Here is a 17,375-nt window from a genome sequence, read left to right as displayed (position 1 = left end):
TAAAAAAAGTGGCAGGTTGATTTGATCTTGGGCCACAGTTTGTCAACCTCCATTTCACAAGGCAAAATAAACTTTCTAAATATAGATTATCATTAGCTATTAAAATTCAGTACTTTGTATAACAAATCCTGTTCAATAGAGCAAAATACTACATCAAAATAATGAGACTTTAAGTTCCATGAGGACAAAGACTGTGCTTACTAATATTAGGAAAGGGGTTGGGTTTTTTGCTTGTTTGCTTTTTGTTTAATTACTAGCATATATCACAGTACCTGGTACAAAATAAGTGTTCAATAAATATTCGTTGAATTCAGATTAAATAAGACACATTCTGAAACATTTGGCAGTATGACAGTATTAAAATATAATTTCCAAGTTATTATTGTGAATTATTTTGGTTATAGCAATATTTCAGCTTAATCTGTATATAGGATATTTATAAAGCAACTTATGTTAGTTTTTCAATAGAGATGTGTGAACTTCATTGAGAGCATCTCTGGATTATTCCAAACATTTAAAGAACATGCATATAGCTAGATCTTTATGAACCAGTGGGGAGGCAAATTACTACTACTACTATTCCTATAACAACAACAAAAGTAATGTTTTATACCAGATATATAATTCTGCAGCACTTTGGACTCATCCGTTGTGCTCTAGTGTAAAAAGTGACTGAAACCTCCACAGAGAATTTCCTCCCCAATGTCTCTGCCTATCCCACTGATTGTTCTGGTTCCTTTCCACATAATAGGCTCAAGGAAGTTGCCAGGATTTCCTGTGTTTTCTCTCCTATGAGTTTCTTCTATTTTTGTTGCAAGCTAGGTGCTTTATTCTTTTTCTTCTCAGATATTCAAACACAATTAACAAAATAAATATATATCCTTCAGGATCTTTCTCCATGCCCTTTTTTTGGGGTAACATTTTTCACAGAATGTGTAACCAATTTACATTATTGAAAGACTATTCCTCTCATTGGACTTTTTGGTGGGACCTAAATCAGAACTTCAATTTATTTAAAATGCTTATTGCAACTCCCTTAACAAATGGTCTATTTGGTTTTGCTTCCTTCCCCTTCAATCCCCAAACCAGGCATCAATTATCTGTGTTTCTAGAATTGACCTGAGTGCTGCACTTCCTTTATAAATTAATGTCAGGTGTTATTTCCTCATGACCCAGTCCCACAATTCGTTAAGCAACAAATACCCACTTGTAAAATTTAAAAACAGGCATGAAGTTCATCTTTACTGTCACAAAACCTTACCATTGACAGAGTGAAGAATCTAGATTAGACATCTGAGGGCAGTTTAACCTTCTGCCTGATTCAGATGAATATTAGCACATCCATTTGCACCTATGTTGGCTGTTCATCTGATTACTAAGGAAGCATCTTGGTTAAAGTGACACAAAGTGCTACATGAGTCATTTTCCTTGTGCTTTTACAATATCCATTTTCCTTGAGATAGAGAAATGCCATCACTTCCTATCTTCGGTGGCATCGGGAAAGGTTTCCCTAGCTATCTCCTTCAATCACATGTTGGACTGACAATCCCCTGACATTTCTCTCACATCATAATCTTGATTGGAGCTTTAATTGAGCATCAAAGATCTTCTTTCCTGTGCTCCACTGATGAGAAGTGCCAGCTCTTTGCATCATGCATCAGTACTCATTAGGAATGCTCAGTGCCACAAAAAAAAAAAAAAAAAAATTCTTACTCTTGACAATCAAGAGAAAACTCTGATTTATTCTCTTATAATTTTTAACCCTAATACACAATTATAATTTTGCTACACTGTGCAGTTTTCATTTATTTTATAAAAGGCAAAGCAAATGTTTTGGTTCATCATCACTCAGAACGTTTCCCATTTTCATATTCAATCCTCCTTTGTTTATAGGCAACAAGAAAGGGCAAGCCTGGGTTCAGCTTAATTGAACATAAAATTTCATGTTTTCAGCAGTATGCTCCGTTTTCATAAAATATTTATAAGTAACTTCCAGTAATTGCAATTAAAACAGGATCACCCTAAATTTAACCCCCCATTAAATGGAGCACTGCAGAGCATAAAGAAGGAATTGAAACCAAATATGCACCATACATGTAATCTATGATGGATTCGCTAGGAAAATGCTTTTGAGACTAATTTTCATTAAAAGAAAGTATGACAGGAGTAGAGAAACATGTCATTCAGTAATTATGGTTGCTGCTGGTGGTGTTTTCTTTATTTAGGTATGGCTGGAGAACTACAGAGTGGACTGAGTGCCGTGTGGACCCTTTGCTCAGTCAGCAGGACAAGAGACGCGGCAACCAGACGGCCCTCTGTGGCGGGGGCATCCAGACCCGAGAGGTGTACTGCGTGCAGGCCAATGAAAACCTCCTCTCACAGTTAAATACCCACAAGAACAAAGAAGGTAACCTTTGCTTTCTTCTCAAGAATTCACTTATAAAGACTGACTGAGCATGTGATGGCTCTGAAGGGATATATACACAGCCATCCGGGGCATGAGAACTGCATTTCTGTTCACATTGTGGTTGGTATTCACTATGGTAAACAGGTAATCCACATTATGGTTGTGAAAATATTTAGTACAACTCCATCTTTGATCAGTTCTGGTTTACTGACAAGTTTCTTTAAAATTTTGACAAAGGCCTTCTTGACTCAACCTCTGCATCAAACTTTAGAAACAATAATTTAAAACTAGAATAAAAATTTATTTGTAAATATACACAGATCATGCAAATATATATTCTAAATTCCAAAATTATATAAGAAGTAAAACCTGCTTGTCAAAAAAAAAATCTTATTTGGAAAAAATGTGGTTAAAAATAAGTTAATTATGATACTGAATAAAATTGTCAATTTCGATTTAAATAAGTACAGAATAGAAACTACAGTAAAAGAAATCTTTAACCCAAAGGCACTTTTTAAAACTCTTCAATTGTTTGACAGATATATCTTTTTTTTTAAATTATATCTGTTTCAGGACCAGATGTATTAAGGGTACAAAAGAATAAGTGAATCCAATATGGCCCAAGCTAAAACTATGTATTTTAGATATTAATTAATATGATTCTAAAATTATCATAATTATTGGATCAAGTGTATATTGAATGAGTAGATCTTAAGTTCACATACAAATATGAACATTTTTAAGTAGTACTGTCAGCAGTCTTTATCCTCCTGTCTGAGGAATAGCAGGACTTCTTTCACTGGCACATTGAATGTATATCAACATATACAATTTGTTTAAGAGAGTGAGGATAGAAACACCAATACAGATTGCATGTCATGAAAGTCCTCAAAGTCATCAGGAGAGCATGTAGACAAACAAGTAATTAAAATGTCATATGTATGCCATACAACCAAGATTCAGAATGAGCGTAAGGGAGTAGTAGAAACAGAGCCCTTTATGGAGGGAGTGGCACTTGAGCTGAGTGATGACAGAGACACTACTTACAGGGAAGCATGGCAAGAGTGCAAGAGGGAGTTCCCTTCAGGCAAGGGAACAGTGTGTATTAAAGCACAACGCTAAAGAAAAACAAAAACAAAGGACAAATCTCACCAATAAAGATGAGCGTGTTGTATTTGGCGGGTTGTGGAGAGGGGCGGGGAGGAGAGGAGACGAGAGGACAGGAGTGGATTTCCTAGAAAATACCTTGGTAGAAAAAGAACAAGGATAAAGGCCCTCTTTGATATCACTAAATGAAATACCAAAAAAGGAGAATATTTTGGGAAGGAATATGAGCAAAAATGATCAGAAAATATGATAAAGAACCAAGAGAAATGAATGTTTTAAAAACCAAAGAAGAGATGGCTTCTCTGCCCCTCCCAAAAAGGACTGACACCAGTGACCAGTAATTCATAGAAGATAAAAACTGAAGTTTTGCAGCTGCAACTTTCAAAATTTAATTGTTCTGTATCCACTAACTTTACACAGCATGTCAACTCATTTAGGAGTCTAGCCGAGGGATACATTTTACTACTAATGTATCTTGAGGTTATAAGGAAGTAGCATAAAACATGTAATGTTAGTACATTAATATTTTCTTGGCCACTTTAATGGCTGCATTTTAACACTCTTAAGTAGATTTATGATAGCAGTCTTTCCAGGGTAGTATAATTTCATTGCTAGAGGTAGATCGGATTTTAGTTTTGGAATGTCAATTATGTCCTGTAGGTTATTACTTTCCAAAGATCCTTCGGAATTCTGAATTGCAACTGGGTATTTTTTTAAAGCATTTTCTTTTAGAGCTCCCCCCCGCCCCCGACCACTGCTAAACCACTGCAGACACCAAAACAGTCACAGATAAAGAAGGAAAACTGAAAGAATATCATTATTTAGATGTAGTTGTTAGACTAAAGCAAATGCCAAAGCAAAGGTCAATAGATATGGAAGTAATTAATTCACCTAAAATTAATATTTATCATGTAAATATGTAACATGAATAATTTAGGAATGTGTGTCCTTTCATATCATATGCCAAGAATACTAATGAACTTCTTAAAGTCTTTGCACAAACAGTTGATTCTCCCTAAAAATGTAGCATTTATTCCACCAAATTTAGACTCTGTTAGTTTCTCTCTGGGAGCACTTAACATTTCCCAATAGGAAACATATTCAGTATATCGGTATCCCAGGGGTGACATGCGAAGTCTATAAATATGTGTGAATGGAGAACAATTAGACTGTGGGCTTGAAGATTATTCACACTCTATGTTCAGTCATGTTCATATGAAAGAATGAAAGCTTATCTTATGAAAGAGAGAAATCCCTCAAAACAACTCCCCCAGCTAATAAGAAGACAGTCATTTCAAGAATCCAAGACTGTGTAACCATGAACAACCTGTACTACGAACAACTCAGTTTTACTTAAGGAACAATCTACACTGTTCTTTTTGCAGATTCACACCCTGTGTTCTCTAGATGACTTGTTTTCACATATAACCAAGATGTGAAAAAGACCCTAACACAAAATAAAATACTTTAACTCAAAAATAAAATTTCTTAGTACAAAAAATACTGAAAGCAAGTGATATGAAATTTATGTAAACTTCCTTTATTAACTTGGTGCATTGTGTTACACAGGGGAATGGTAATAACTACCTTAGCACAAAGGCAGAAAGCATTAATGACTTTACTCATTGGTATATTCCCTACTACTAAGTGACCCACACCATAAGGGACAGAAAAATTCTTATCCTTGGAGTTAATATATTTAATTTCCAAAATAATAAAATGTATCATATTAAAGTACTCACAAGGTCTTTAGTATAATATTCACAATTTGGTATGCTGTTTGTGTCAGTGGAATTATATCATCAGAACATATCCTAAATTGGAGATAGCACCTGTAAACAATAGGAAAAAATACATCTAACTGATATTAGACAATGTCTATAGTTTATTATTGTACTGCTCTTAGCTGTAGGTAACCCTCCCAATCCTGACAACAATCCCCCCACAATATTCAGGTGAGCAGAATTTCTACTATATCATTTCCGTAGAAGAAAGGCTCCACAAGTTCCCTACTGAGAATGTCAGTAGTAAAACCCTTGACAGTTTTTGCTCAGCCAGCTGATCAGATTTCCAGTAGACTGTGAAGAATATCCAGCTTATGCTGGTGTGAAATCTACCCTTATCAGAACATGACAGGAAGAGATCTTGCCTGTGGGGAGGTTTTCTGCATGAGCCCTAGAGAGCTGATGAACATGTTGCTGATCGTTGGATGCGTGGAAGTAAATTGATTCTTTTTAGAGTTCAAAGTAAAATGAAAGTAGATTTTACCTACAGTAACGCAAGAAATTCTTCCATTTAGTACAGATTGAACATGTTTTTAAATGAGAGAAACTAAAAGTATTGGCTATAAGGCACCATTAAGCTTACAGTGACTTATAGGAAACTTAAGAGCATTACTCTGTAGAAAACACATTAAAAATCCACACTAAAATCTAGATATTGTCTGTGGGATTGAGGGTTATTAGGAAAGACAGCCTGGATAATAAGCCTGTATGATGACATAGAATGAGATATAGCAGCAGAAAGGATTAGAGAATCAATGGGAAGATAGGCAGAGGGATGGATGATTGAACTGTGAATGGATAGATGGAAAGATAAGTAAAGAACTCACATTTCCTCATGCTCAACAAAGAAATAAGAAAATAAAATAGTCACACCATTGCTAAATGGAAAGTAAATTATTTATCATTGTATTTTGTCTACAATTTCCACACACAAACCCACTTTAGCAAAAGCTTTTTGGAAAAAGAGAAAAGAAAAGAAAGGCTATGCTTATGGTGCTATTTCCCTGTTATTTTAGACAGTAAATATCAGAGTGTGCTGAAGTCTTGTGCTGTGTCATTCCTATTCCTCCCTTTTGAAACAAAAGGTAGGTGAGAATATTTTACATGATAGTTCCACCCGAAGTGTGTATCAGGGAACCATGGGTTGCTGATACCTAAGGGAGTCTCCATAGATTCTCAGATGCAATCCTTAAGTCATTTAGGAAAGGGAATGGTTTATTTTTACTTTCTATTTTGCTAAAAATATATCAAACCTGTCCCATGAAGAAAAATGATTTCATGTTTTTTGACTTTCTATAATGCCCTTATACAGATGTAAACTACGGGAAAACAAGATTTTTAAATTTACTGACTTCTAAAACTTTCACTATGATACTATAATTATACAAACAGGCATATAAAGTTTGGCTAGGAATACTTTTTGAGAATAATATAGGTATAAACACTCCATAATTTATTGTATTTCTAAGCATACCACTTTCTGCTCATTTTAATGTGGTAAATGAAAAAGAACTAGAACCCATGATGGCTACAGGTTGGAAACACAGTGCACTGTAAATACAGTGGGATGTAAAAAGCACTGGAAAATAATACAGCAGGTCCTCAAATAATGCTATTTTGTCGATGAACATTTTGTCATAACATTGACGAAAAAAAAAAAATCTATTCCCAGCTGAGGCTACTGTCTCTATGGAGTCTACGTGTTCCTCCCATGTCTGCATGGGCTTTCTCTGGGTCTTTTGATTTGCTTACATGCCTCAGAGATGTTCACGTCAAGTGAACTGGCATGTTTATGGAGTCCCTGTCTGAGTGAGTGTGGGTGTGTGCGTGAGCGCACCCTGAGATGGGATGGTGTGTTGTCCAGCCACGGTTCCCACCTTGCTCCCTAAACTGATGGAGTAAGCTCTGGCCACCCACAACCCTGGACTGGAATAATTACGTAATAAATGATCTTACTTGTTTTTAATCTTTCTTAAGTGTATGCATAGCTTAGATTTATTTCAATGTTTAATATTAAAAGTGTTTTGGTCTTTATTTAGAAGTTTAGTGATGTTTTTGTGACCAGAAATATGCCGTGGAAACTTAACTCTCTTGTTTGTATCAATTAGCCTATGGAGAAATGAGTTCCCTTTTAGCGATGAGTAGTTAAGGTTTCCAAGAACCTATTGGTGATGTTAAGTGAGGACTTACTGTATATAATAATTAAAATATAGGAATCCCCAAAGGAATCAGAGCCTCCTCATTAGCCAGTCCTCTGGATATGTTGTGGGAGAGAACAGCTTTTACCGTATGAAATTACTCTGTGAACAGTAGACTACAAAATGGGAAGTAAGATGTCAAGAGGTTCAGCTACTGGGGTAAAAGGTAATAAAAACTCATGCTGGGAATTAGATTAAGGTAGTTAGTGGTCTACCCAGAGGTAACGTAAGAGCTTTTATTGGAGAAATAGCTTACTGATGAGACTTCAGGAAGTATTCAACCAAAAAGGCAATCAGAGAAACATATCAAGAGGCAGCTCAGAAGTCAAATAAACATGAATACTGTGCTTTATACCTTTAACTTGGTAGGTTTTTAGTAAACATTTGCTGTTTGATATATTTATTGTCCCCTTTATAAAATGGTACAATCTCTTTTAATTTCTCTGAAAATTTTCTCTTGAATATTTCTGATATCCACCCCCACTTCCTTAAATTCTGTTTCACAAAGAGGCTATATTCACACTCACACTGCCTTTTATCTCTGAATATAGAACTGTTTACACCTCTGAATTTGAATAGAGGACACATTATCTAGTCCTTAGATCAAATGACATGAGTCAAGATTCACACACCTTGTTTTCAGTTTGGACATTAATTTAAGAGAACACTTTTTATTTCTTTTATCTTTTCTAATTATGGTATATAGTTAAAAAGTCACTTTAACTTTTCATCTTAAGGCTATTTTCAATAGAACCCCAGATAGAAATCAGGAAACCTGGTTTTCATTTCTGCTTGGCATGTATTCTTAGGCACATTACTTAACTTTATTTGCCTGAAGATACCTATTTATAAATTACTCTTCTGTTCCTATTCCTATGTGACAAACTAGTTTACATGAAAAAACAGCCTTTATATAATACCTCATCAAGATTCATGCACGTGGAATATATTGTTTGGGGAAAAAGGTAGAAACATTAAACACTTTTCTATTTTATTAGCTAATTATGCATGTTAAAAATTTAAGAGTACTTATGAAGTAAAAATACATATTTTGGTTTAATAACTACTAACATATTTCTATAATTGTGTATTATACAGTAATATAATCAATTATTAATAATTAAGTAATGTGCATATATATTTTTTCCAATGTTGTTTTAAATGATCTTAAGGGCAGAACTGAGGTATTGACCAAATGATTCCCCAGAACAAACCAGCAAGGCTGAGCTGCTGATGCTTTCTGTGGTTGCCCTTGGGTGAGGATGGTACAGGAAAAGGGTTACACATTTTGGGAACCTAGGAGGAGTGAAGACAATAAGGAGCATGACACAGAAACTTTAACCAGAGAAAGAGAATACAGGCAAAAATACTGCATTACTTCATTAATCTCAAAGGATAATCACGTAAGTAGAGAAACTCAACTTTCCTGTAGAGGGAGATGACAATTACATAGGTCAGCCTCAGGCTTCACTTAGGAGAAAAATAAGACTCACTAATAATTCTAGTTATGGGCCTGTATTCATATTGGTTTTAGTTTCAAATTTATGCTTACTTCCATGAGTCCAAAAACTGTAAAGCTGAGAAATTAATATAAGAAATTGTATCATTCCACTGGTACTACTAGAATACCTGAAATAAACAAATGCAAAAACTCTCTAGATGAGAATACCTTAACCCAAGGCACAGGATTTACCCTGTAAACTGCACCATCCAAAATTATGAATTATGCAAGGAAAAATAATCCATCATAAATGAGATTTAAAATGCCTAACAAAGAGTAAGATTAGACTCCCAAGATTGGAAATACTATATTAGAAATAGCAGATAGAGGCCAGGTATGGTGACTCACGCCTGTAATCTCACCACTTTGTGAGGCTGAGGCAGGTGGATAGCTTCAGTCTGGAAGTTCGAGACCAGACTGTGCAACATGATGAAACTTTGTCTCTACCAAAAAATACAAAAACTGCCAGGTGTGATGGCATGCACCTGTAGTCCCATCTACATGGGAGGCTGAGGTAAGAGGATCTCTTGAGCCCAGGATGTGGAGATTGCAGTTAGCCAAGATTGTGCCACTGCACTCCAGCCTGGGTGACAGAGAAAGACCCTGTCTCAAAACAAACAAAAAAGCAGATAGAGACCATAAAATGCTAAAAACTTATTAAAGATTTAAAGGAAAAACTTTATAAGATTAAAAATAATGAGTCAGAATAAAAAAGACCAACTTTTTAAAATAGTAGTTTTAGAACTGAAAAACACATTAATTGGAAAGAAATAAATGGGTAGTTTGGACAGATTGAGCTAAAGAGTTATTAGTAAACTGAAGACAAACATAAGGAAATTATTGAATATGCAACACTGAATAGAAGTTGAAAATAAAAGTGAGGATAATAGTCATGCAAAGTTGAATAAGAAGGTTCAGAATATAACAATCAAAACAAAGGGAGAGAAAATGTTCCAGAAGTGGTAAGAAAAAAACACAGATATACAGAATTAAGAAAAACAGGAATTTTCAAGCAGGATAATAAACCTGCACTAGAGACAATGTAGTGAGATTTTGGCTCAACAACTACAAAGATTTGTTAAAAGGAATAGAGACAAGAAAAAGATTATTTACAAAGGAATTAACAAATTAATAGTGAAATTTTCAGCAGCTACAGAAAAGTGAAACAACACTAATTATATATTCAGAGTACTGAGAGGAAAGTAACGGGCAACGTAGAATTATTTACCCAGCTACCTAACTTTCAAAAATATGAGCAAAATTTAGACAAAGGTGAAAGGGATTGCCTCCAATAAACCCTCACTGAAAAATTGCCAAAGGATTTTTAAGAAGAAGGAAATCAAACCAAGAAAGATTGATTAAAGATGAGCAAAGAATTTGGTAAACACATGGATAGTCTAATTAAGCAGAGATATGTGTGAAGCAATGCTAATATTATAATGCGCAATTAGTTGATGAACAAAAGTAATATAGGATAGGAAACAATAAGGGGTATGTTGTTTAGGAAAAAGGTGAAAATATTGAGCACCCTTCTATTTTATTAATACTATGCATGTTAAACATTTAAGCATAATTATTAATAATACATATTTTTGTTTAATAACTATTAATATATTATTATATAATTATATATTATTACACAGTAATATAATCAAGTATTAATAAGTAATGTGCGTATATATTTTTCCAATCCAATAGAAAAAATAAAAGAGGCTGGATAAAATTTAATCAATTTAATAGAAGTACTAAATAAGAAAAAATATACCGATTTTTTTACATGGACTATCTGATATCAAATAAAGACTAGAAATGGAGCTTTAAAATGTCAAACTAAAAGATTATTACAGAAAATTATTTTGTTTTAACTATAAGCTGCATCTGGGAGACAAATCAGCTGTATTACAAATGTTTACAGTGACCAAACTAAGAGTGTGGACTATTCAGTCCGAACAGTCACCCTTGCTGGAAAACATGTCGGCAGACTAACAGATCACACAGTATATTAATATTTTCTAGTCAACAATGCCACCTTTATATACAAAGCACAGGTAAAAATAATATTTTATCAAGGAAATAACATAAGATTAATTTACCATATATGTGTTTAGTGTCAAAACTATTCAGGAGAATAAGAGGTTGGATCAACTAAATGGCATTTGATAGAACATTTTCTTAGATAATAAAAAAATGCCCAGAATTTTCTCCAATATTTTTAGAGTGAAGGATAATCTTCACAAATGTAAAATTCAGAAACAATCATGTTACCAAATTGATATTTTTCAATGAAGCATGAAAGCAATTGCCAACTTCTAAAATTGAAGGATAGAAGCATCTGAAAATTCATGAGTATTTCAAACCTATCTCTCTTTTTATCATTCTAGTTTTTCCCAGTTTGCTAATGGAAAAGACAAAAATGACATTAGCAAAGAAATTATTACCTAGACAAGATCAAAAAATTCATGGTGTATCTTGGTGTCTTGTACAAAGTCATGGATGATGTACTAATAAAGTATATGAGTAATATTAAGCTAATAATAAAACATTGGATAATAATCTTGTGACACAGAAATATTTTAATAGGTTACAAACAATAGAATATCTCTAACAATATGAAGTATAATGCATACTTATAAATTCCCACGGTTAAGTCCCAAATGCCCACTATTAAAATGTAGTAATAATAATGATAATGATAATGACAATATTAATTACATTTATTAAGACATTATATTAATTATTTGGTTGTTTCAAAGATTAAATGTGTATGCTGGGAACACACACCTGCAAGGATTTAACGTTAAACTCATCCTGTGTTCATTCTCCCAAATGTTGTTTTTCTGAACATCAATTACAGTAGAGGAAGGGTTGCAAATTTAGGTATCTCACTTGTTATTTTTTCATTCACTCAGCAAACACTTATTGAATAATTATTAGGGTACAACACTGATGTGGACGTTGAAGATATAATTTTTATGTTTTTATTTTATTTTACTTTGTATTTTAAGTTCAGGGATACAAGTGCAGGTTCGTTACATAGGTAAACTTGTGTCATGGGGGTTCGTTGTACAGATTGTTTCATCACCCAGCTATTAAGCCTAGTACTCATTAGCTAGTTATTTTTCCTGATCCTCTCCCTCCTTCCACCCTCCATCTTCCAAAACACCCCAGTGTGTTTAGTTCCCCTCTATGTATTCATGTGTTCCCATCATTTAGCTTCCACCTATAAGTAAGAATACGCAGTATTTGGTTTTCTGTTCCTGTCTTAGTTTACTAAGGATAATGGTCTCCAGCTCCATTCATGTCCCTGCAAAGGATATGATTTCATTCTTTTAATGACTGCATCATATTTTATGGTGATTTTCTTAAAAAGTAGACTTGATACCTGTCATCAGGAAGCTTATAGCTTTGGACTTCCATGAGTCCAAAAACTGCAAAGCTGAGAAATTAATATAAGAAATTGTATCATTCCACTGGTACTACTAGAATGCCTGAAATAAACAAATGCAAAAACTCTCTAGATGAGAATACCTTAACCCAAGGCACAGGATTTACCCTGTAAACTGCACCATCCAAAATTATGGCTGACAAACAAGGCTGACATAGGGTGACTTGTATGAATCTGTCAGTTTGGGGCTGTCTAATCCCTGAGAGTGCACTACACCATGGTCCATCCTTAACAAATCTGTACCCTTATTCCTCAGGTGAATTTGTTTTCTCTAAAGCATATATCCTCAAAATATAGTTTAAGAATCACCTGGATGCTTTAAGAAAATGCAGACTTTCCTGGATATTACCCACGGGGGTTGTAATTCTATAGGTCCTGAATGAGGCAGGAATCTGTTTTTTTACAAGGATTGTCACTGCTCATAATCAAGAGTTGACTTTACCATACAACTAATGAGAGTGCTTTGGGCCCCAAAGCTCATGCAATTTAGAGAGGCCTAATTGTTACAACAACAACAACAAAAGTCAGATTGCAAAATTCCAAATTAAAAATCACTCACTAACATCTCTGCCAGGGCCTTAGAAGAGCCCAAACCTTAAGCTTTATGGGCTTCTCAGTAAATCTACCCCTAATTCTAACATAGATTTTTGGCCTCTATTATAGCCAATGAGAATGACTACTTTAAGTTGAGAAACAGAAACACATGCATTGTGTCTTGAAAAGCCTTGCTTCCCCCATAGCTCTAGATGTATAATTGGGAAGAATGGAATGACTAGAAAAAGTCAGTATGTATTTTCCTAAGTGAACTGGACCTTTCAGTTATAATATTAGTCTTTTCTACATTCTTTGACCCCCAGTTTTAGATCCTTGGGCCCTAAATCTTTAGAAACTCACAAGACCTTGCTAGTATTTAAGCTGAGAAATTAGAGAAGGGCAGATACTGTTTCATCTTACTTCATACCTGTAACCTGAGATGGAAAGAAGCCATAGCAGGTAATACACCTTCCATTAATGAAAGAAAGATGGTGGGTAAAATGTCATCTAACTTGACACTATCAAGTGACTATAGTATCCGTGCTTTTTGTAACCCTTAAGCACTTATTTCATCGAGTTCGTTGTAGATGAATGATAGCGCCAGGAGGAACTTTGAAATGAGTATTCAGGGATAGGGATGTGCACTGGCGAATGAACAGCATTTTTTCAGAGGCACATTCCTGCTATCTAAAGATATAAAAGAAATGGTTTGTGGCTAGGGCTGGTTGTTCCCTGCCTTGCTGATGATTGCTCAATAGGGAGCAGCTACTTTCTCCAGTGTTAACAGAGGAGTGCGAACTACATTGTAGAACTCATTAATATTTATTCCTTCTAAAAGCAATGGGCGATAAAAAAGGGAAATAAACCAAGGAGAGTAGCAATGGGAAAAGAAAACCATAACAACAGATTTATCTTAGAAAGGTCTCATCATTTATTGCACACAAAAATGTGCTCAAAAGACAAGGATGCAGCTCATATTCTAAATTTGAAATCCACTAAAAATGTCTCTTATTGGGGGAGCTAATTTAAGAAAAAAATGGCACATTGAATGCAATTCAAGAACTCAAAGTAGTATTCTATATTCTTGTAATTATATACACTGGTTGTACCTCTTTACAATTTTACATTTTCTGTACTTGACAAAGCTACATGTCCTCAGTGTTGGAGGCTGTGTTGTATCCATGGATGCACAAGAGCTCTCTCTAAGCTAAGCATCACCTATCCATTGAAGCAAAACCAATGCTATTTCAGTTCCTTTTCTTTTGCTACTCCTCTATTTTCTGCCTTGAAATACCTTCAACCATTGTCCCAATTATCCAAATATCTCCTCTTTTAAAGAATCTTTTTCAAATTGCAAGACCTTAATCACCTTCCTTTATCCAAAGTCTGTATAGCCCTTTCCTGCCGTATTTCTTGATTTGCCATTTGATTTCATATGATTCTATTCTATTTATGCCAACTTCCCAAGATTTTAAGCTTCTGCGAGAGGGCATAGTGTTTTATCCTTCCCTAAACTTCTTTAGTACAACTTGCATTCTTAGCAGAGGTCTGGGTACATTTGCTAATTGTATCCTTTGGAAATATCTTTTTAAAAGACAGAGAAATGCCTTCAGTTAGAGGATGTTGACTTCCTGGACATTTAATTTATAAGGTTTCATTTTGAATTAACGTACCTTTTGCACTAATTCATTCTTTATCTCTTATGCTTTTCTTTCCTTTCAAAGGCTTAATGAGATGACATATGTAACATATGTAAATCATTTCCTAGCATAAGGCCTTGCATTTATTATATGCCAAATGAATATTAATTGCTTTTGTTTATGTGTTTACTTTTCTGGTTGAATTGAGAAAAGGGAATTTTTTAAATAACAGTTTCACTCCAAATCTTTAGCATGCAATAAAGACTAATTGTATATTAGCTTGCTAGTTGAAAAACATAATGGAGAGCAAATAATACTGTCTCTTTACAGTTTGTGTTAAAATCCTGCCATGGGCTAAAATTATATACAAAATTGTTCCTTTCTTGAGGAAAAAAAAAATAGACCTTTTCTAAAGCTTTCATTGTATTATTTTAGAATAAGAATAAATATAATTAATTTTACTTCTATAAGTATGGTAGTCAGAATAATTACAGCTTCCCTTCCTTTGTGATTCAGAAGCCTTGCGAATTTTAAGCAGTACTCCATTGCCAAAGAATTTTGACGAAGATACTTATAGTAACCCTCAGATTGTTAGGTTACTCTAAAAACAACACTTTCACCATTGCTCAACCTTGGAATGCCACACTGATTCATTTGCCCCTTATATCCCACAGGATTTCCGGGGATCTAAAATGCCCTTGGATAGGCAGCTTTATGCCTGAGAAAACTTAGCCCTTGTTGTTAAAATAATAATTATAGCAACTAGATACATAAAAACATAGGGTTTAGAGGATAGCCGTGGAGGCTCATGCCTGTAATCCCAGGCCTTTGGAAGGCTGAGGTGGGCAGCTCACTTGAGGCCAGGAGTTCAAGATCAACCTGGTCAACATGGCAAAATGCCATCTCTACTAAAAATGCAAAAATTAGCCGGGTGTGGTGGCACACGCCTATAGTCCCAGATACTCAGGAGACTGAGGCACAAGAATTGCTTGAACCTGGGAGGCAGAGGTTGCAATGAGCCAAGATCACACCACTGTACTCCAGCCTGGGTGACAGAGCAGACTCTGTCTAAAAAAACAAAAAAACAAAAAAAAAAAAAGAGAGAGAGAGAGAAAAGAGTTTAGAAAACACTTTTACTGTTTTATATGCGCTCAGCTAGATCTGTTTAGAAAGCCTTGGATCAATTACGTTTCTACTTCATTAAGAATCCCAGAAGTACTGTGAAAATAGTTATGTTTTTAACTAGGAAAGCTATTGACATTTCTCAAAGCCCCCTACAAATCTGTAACAAGGGGGTAAGAAAAGTATCCAACATATTGTGGTAGATAGTGTTTTCCCATTAACACATGACTAACCTGATAATTAGAGAATAATTTTCTCAGACATACTGAAACAATCAGTGACAAAGCATGGACTCAATGCCTTGTTTTTGACTCTAAAGTATAAACTCATTCCAGGCATACTCACTTGCCCTATGAATTTGCTCCAGAATAAATGCGCTGGGTATAGTAGCTGTCTACAAGTTTATCAAAATCATCAGAAGTGCATCATATTAGCTGATAAAGTTTCTGTTGCAAAAATAAACAAAAATGGCCTAGAGATATACTTCTTATAAAAGAAAATTGAAGGGAAAAGCATAATTTCAGCCCTTTATAGGAGTTAACACAATTCACTTTATTCTGTGACATGATTCCATAAGGTCAATATGGAGTCTTGTTCACAGTTATTCGAACCAGTATTATGTTGAGCCATATGATATTGCTATTTGTATAGGTCAAGATCTGTCAATTAGTGGCAATTTCATACGGTTCAACTGAAAAGTTACCTTTGACGTATTGTATCAAGTCACCTGGTATGAATTACTCTCTATCCCAGACTTGACATTATCAGAATCAAGCCCAGAACAGCTAGCTATGAATCACAGTGACTCTTTCCATGGGAACAATATGCATTTGTGCTGTACGCAGTGTCCTCTAGATAGGGCAATGATTGTCTTCTGTAAAAATATGTAGATTTCCCCATAGTAGATATTCTTTGTGGTAAAATAACTCAAATTGATGGCTTCAGAGTGACTGGAATTCATCAAGCATTGTTTATGCGCAGTTAGAAAAGAAATCACTTGCAATCAATGATGTGATTTTTAATATTATGTCCCACTTTATTGTCTATAAATACCGACAATAAAGGGAGATAAAGTAATTTTAAGAATAAATGGATGAGGAGTGTGGGGCAAAGGAAAAATGCTAGTAGAAAGAGGATATCAAACCAATAATGAATATAATAAGGATGACACACAAAATGTGTATCATACGATTCTGTGAATTTCTTGAAGTAGGCCACAACTTCTGGCTCTAAGCTTGTAATAGAAATTTGCCGTGCCCATTAGACAACAGAAACCAGTTGTAAAGGAGAAGCACCACAATTTCTGGTTCTAGAGCCAGAAAGAAAATTCACCAGTGGGCTTTCATAAAAAGGACACTGTAACTGTGTTGAATTACAACGTTACTAACATCTTTACAATAAACACCACAATGAATTTTATAAGGAAGCTTTTTCTTTAAGCAATTTTCTTATATGTAGGCCATAGTATAAATATCAAAGTGTAATTCAGTAAAGGGAAATAAGTGGGGGTTGATGCGATATGGTACAGATTTATAGGTCTCACTAAGCTGGATAACCCAAGGATAGACTTCGAAATGGATGTACTAAATGAATGGATGTACAGCTATTCCCTCAGGCAATCCTCCTCTGAGCTTTGA

General features: G+C 34.7%; 1 protein-coding gene across 1 annotated transcript in view; it reads left to right on the top strand.

Moving 5' to 3' along the window:
* The window catches only part of LOC105475597 (thrombospondin type 1 domain containing 7A), a 501,118-nt gene that overhangs the window by 250,074 nt on the left and 233,669 nt on the right, over positions 1-17,375 (top strand). The window contains exon 4 of the mRNA XM_011730984.2: positions 2,226-2,407. Within this exon, the coding sequence (XP_011729286.2) occupies positions 2,226-2,407 (182 nt within the window). The remainder of the gene's footprint in view (positions 1-2,225; positions 2,408-17,375) is intronic.

Source organism: Macaca nemestrina, chromosome 4, assembly GCF_043159975.1.
Source record: "Macaca nemestrina isolate mMacNem1 chromosome 4, mMacNem.hap1, whole genome shotgun sequence".
Lineage (NCBI taxonomy): Eukaryota > Metazoa > Chordata > Mammalia > Primates > Cercopithecidae > Macaca > Macaca nemestrina.
The sequence above is the reverse complement of the archived record's forward strand: the minus strand, read 5'-3'. Positions and strand labels throughout refer to the sequence as shown.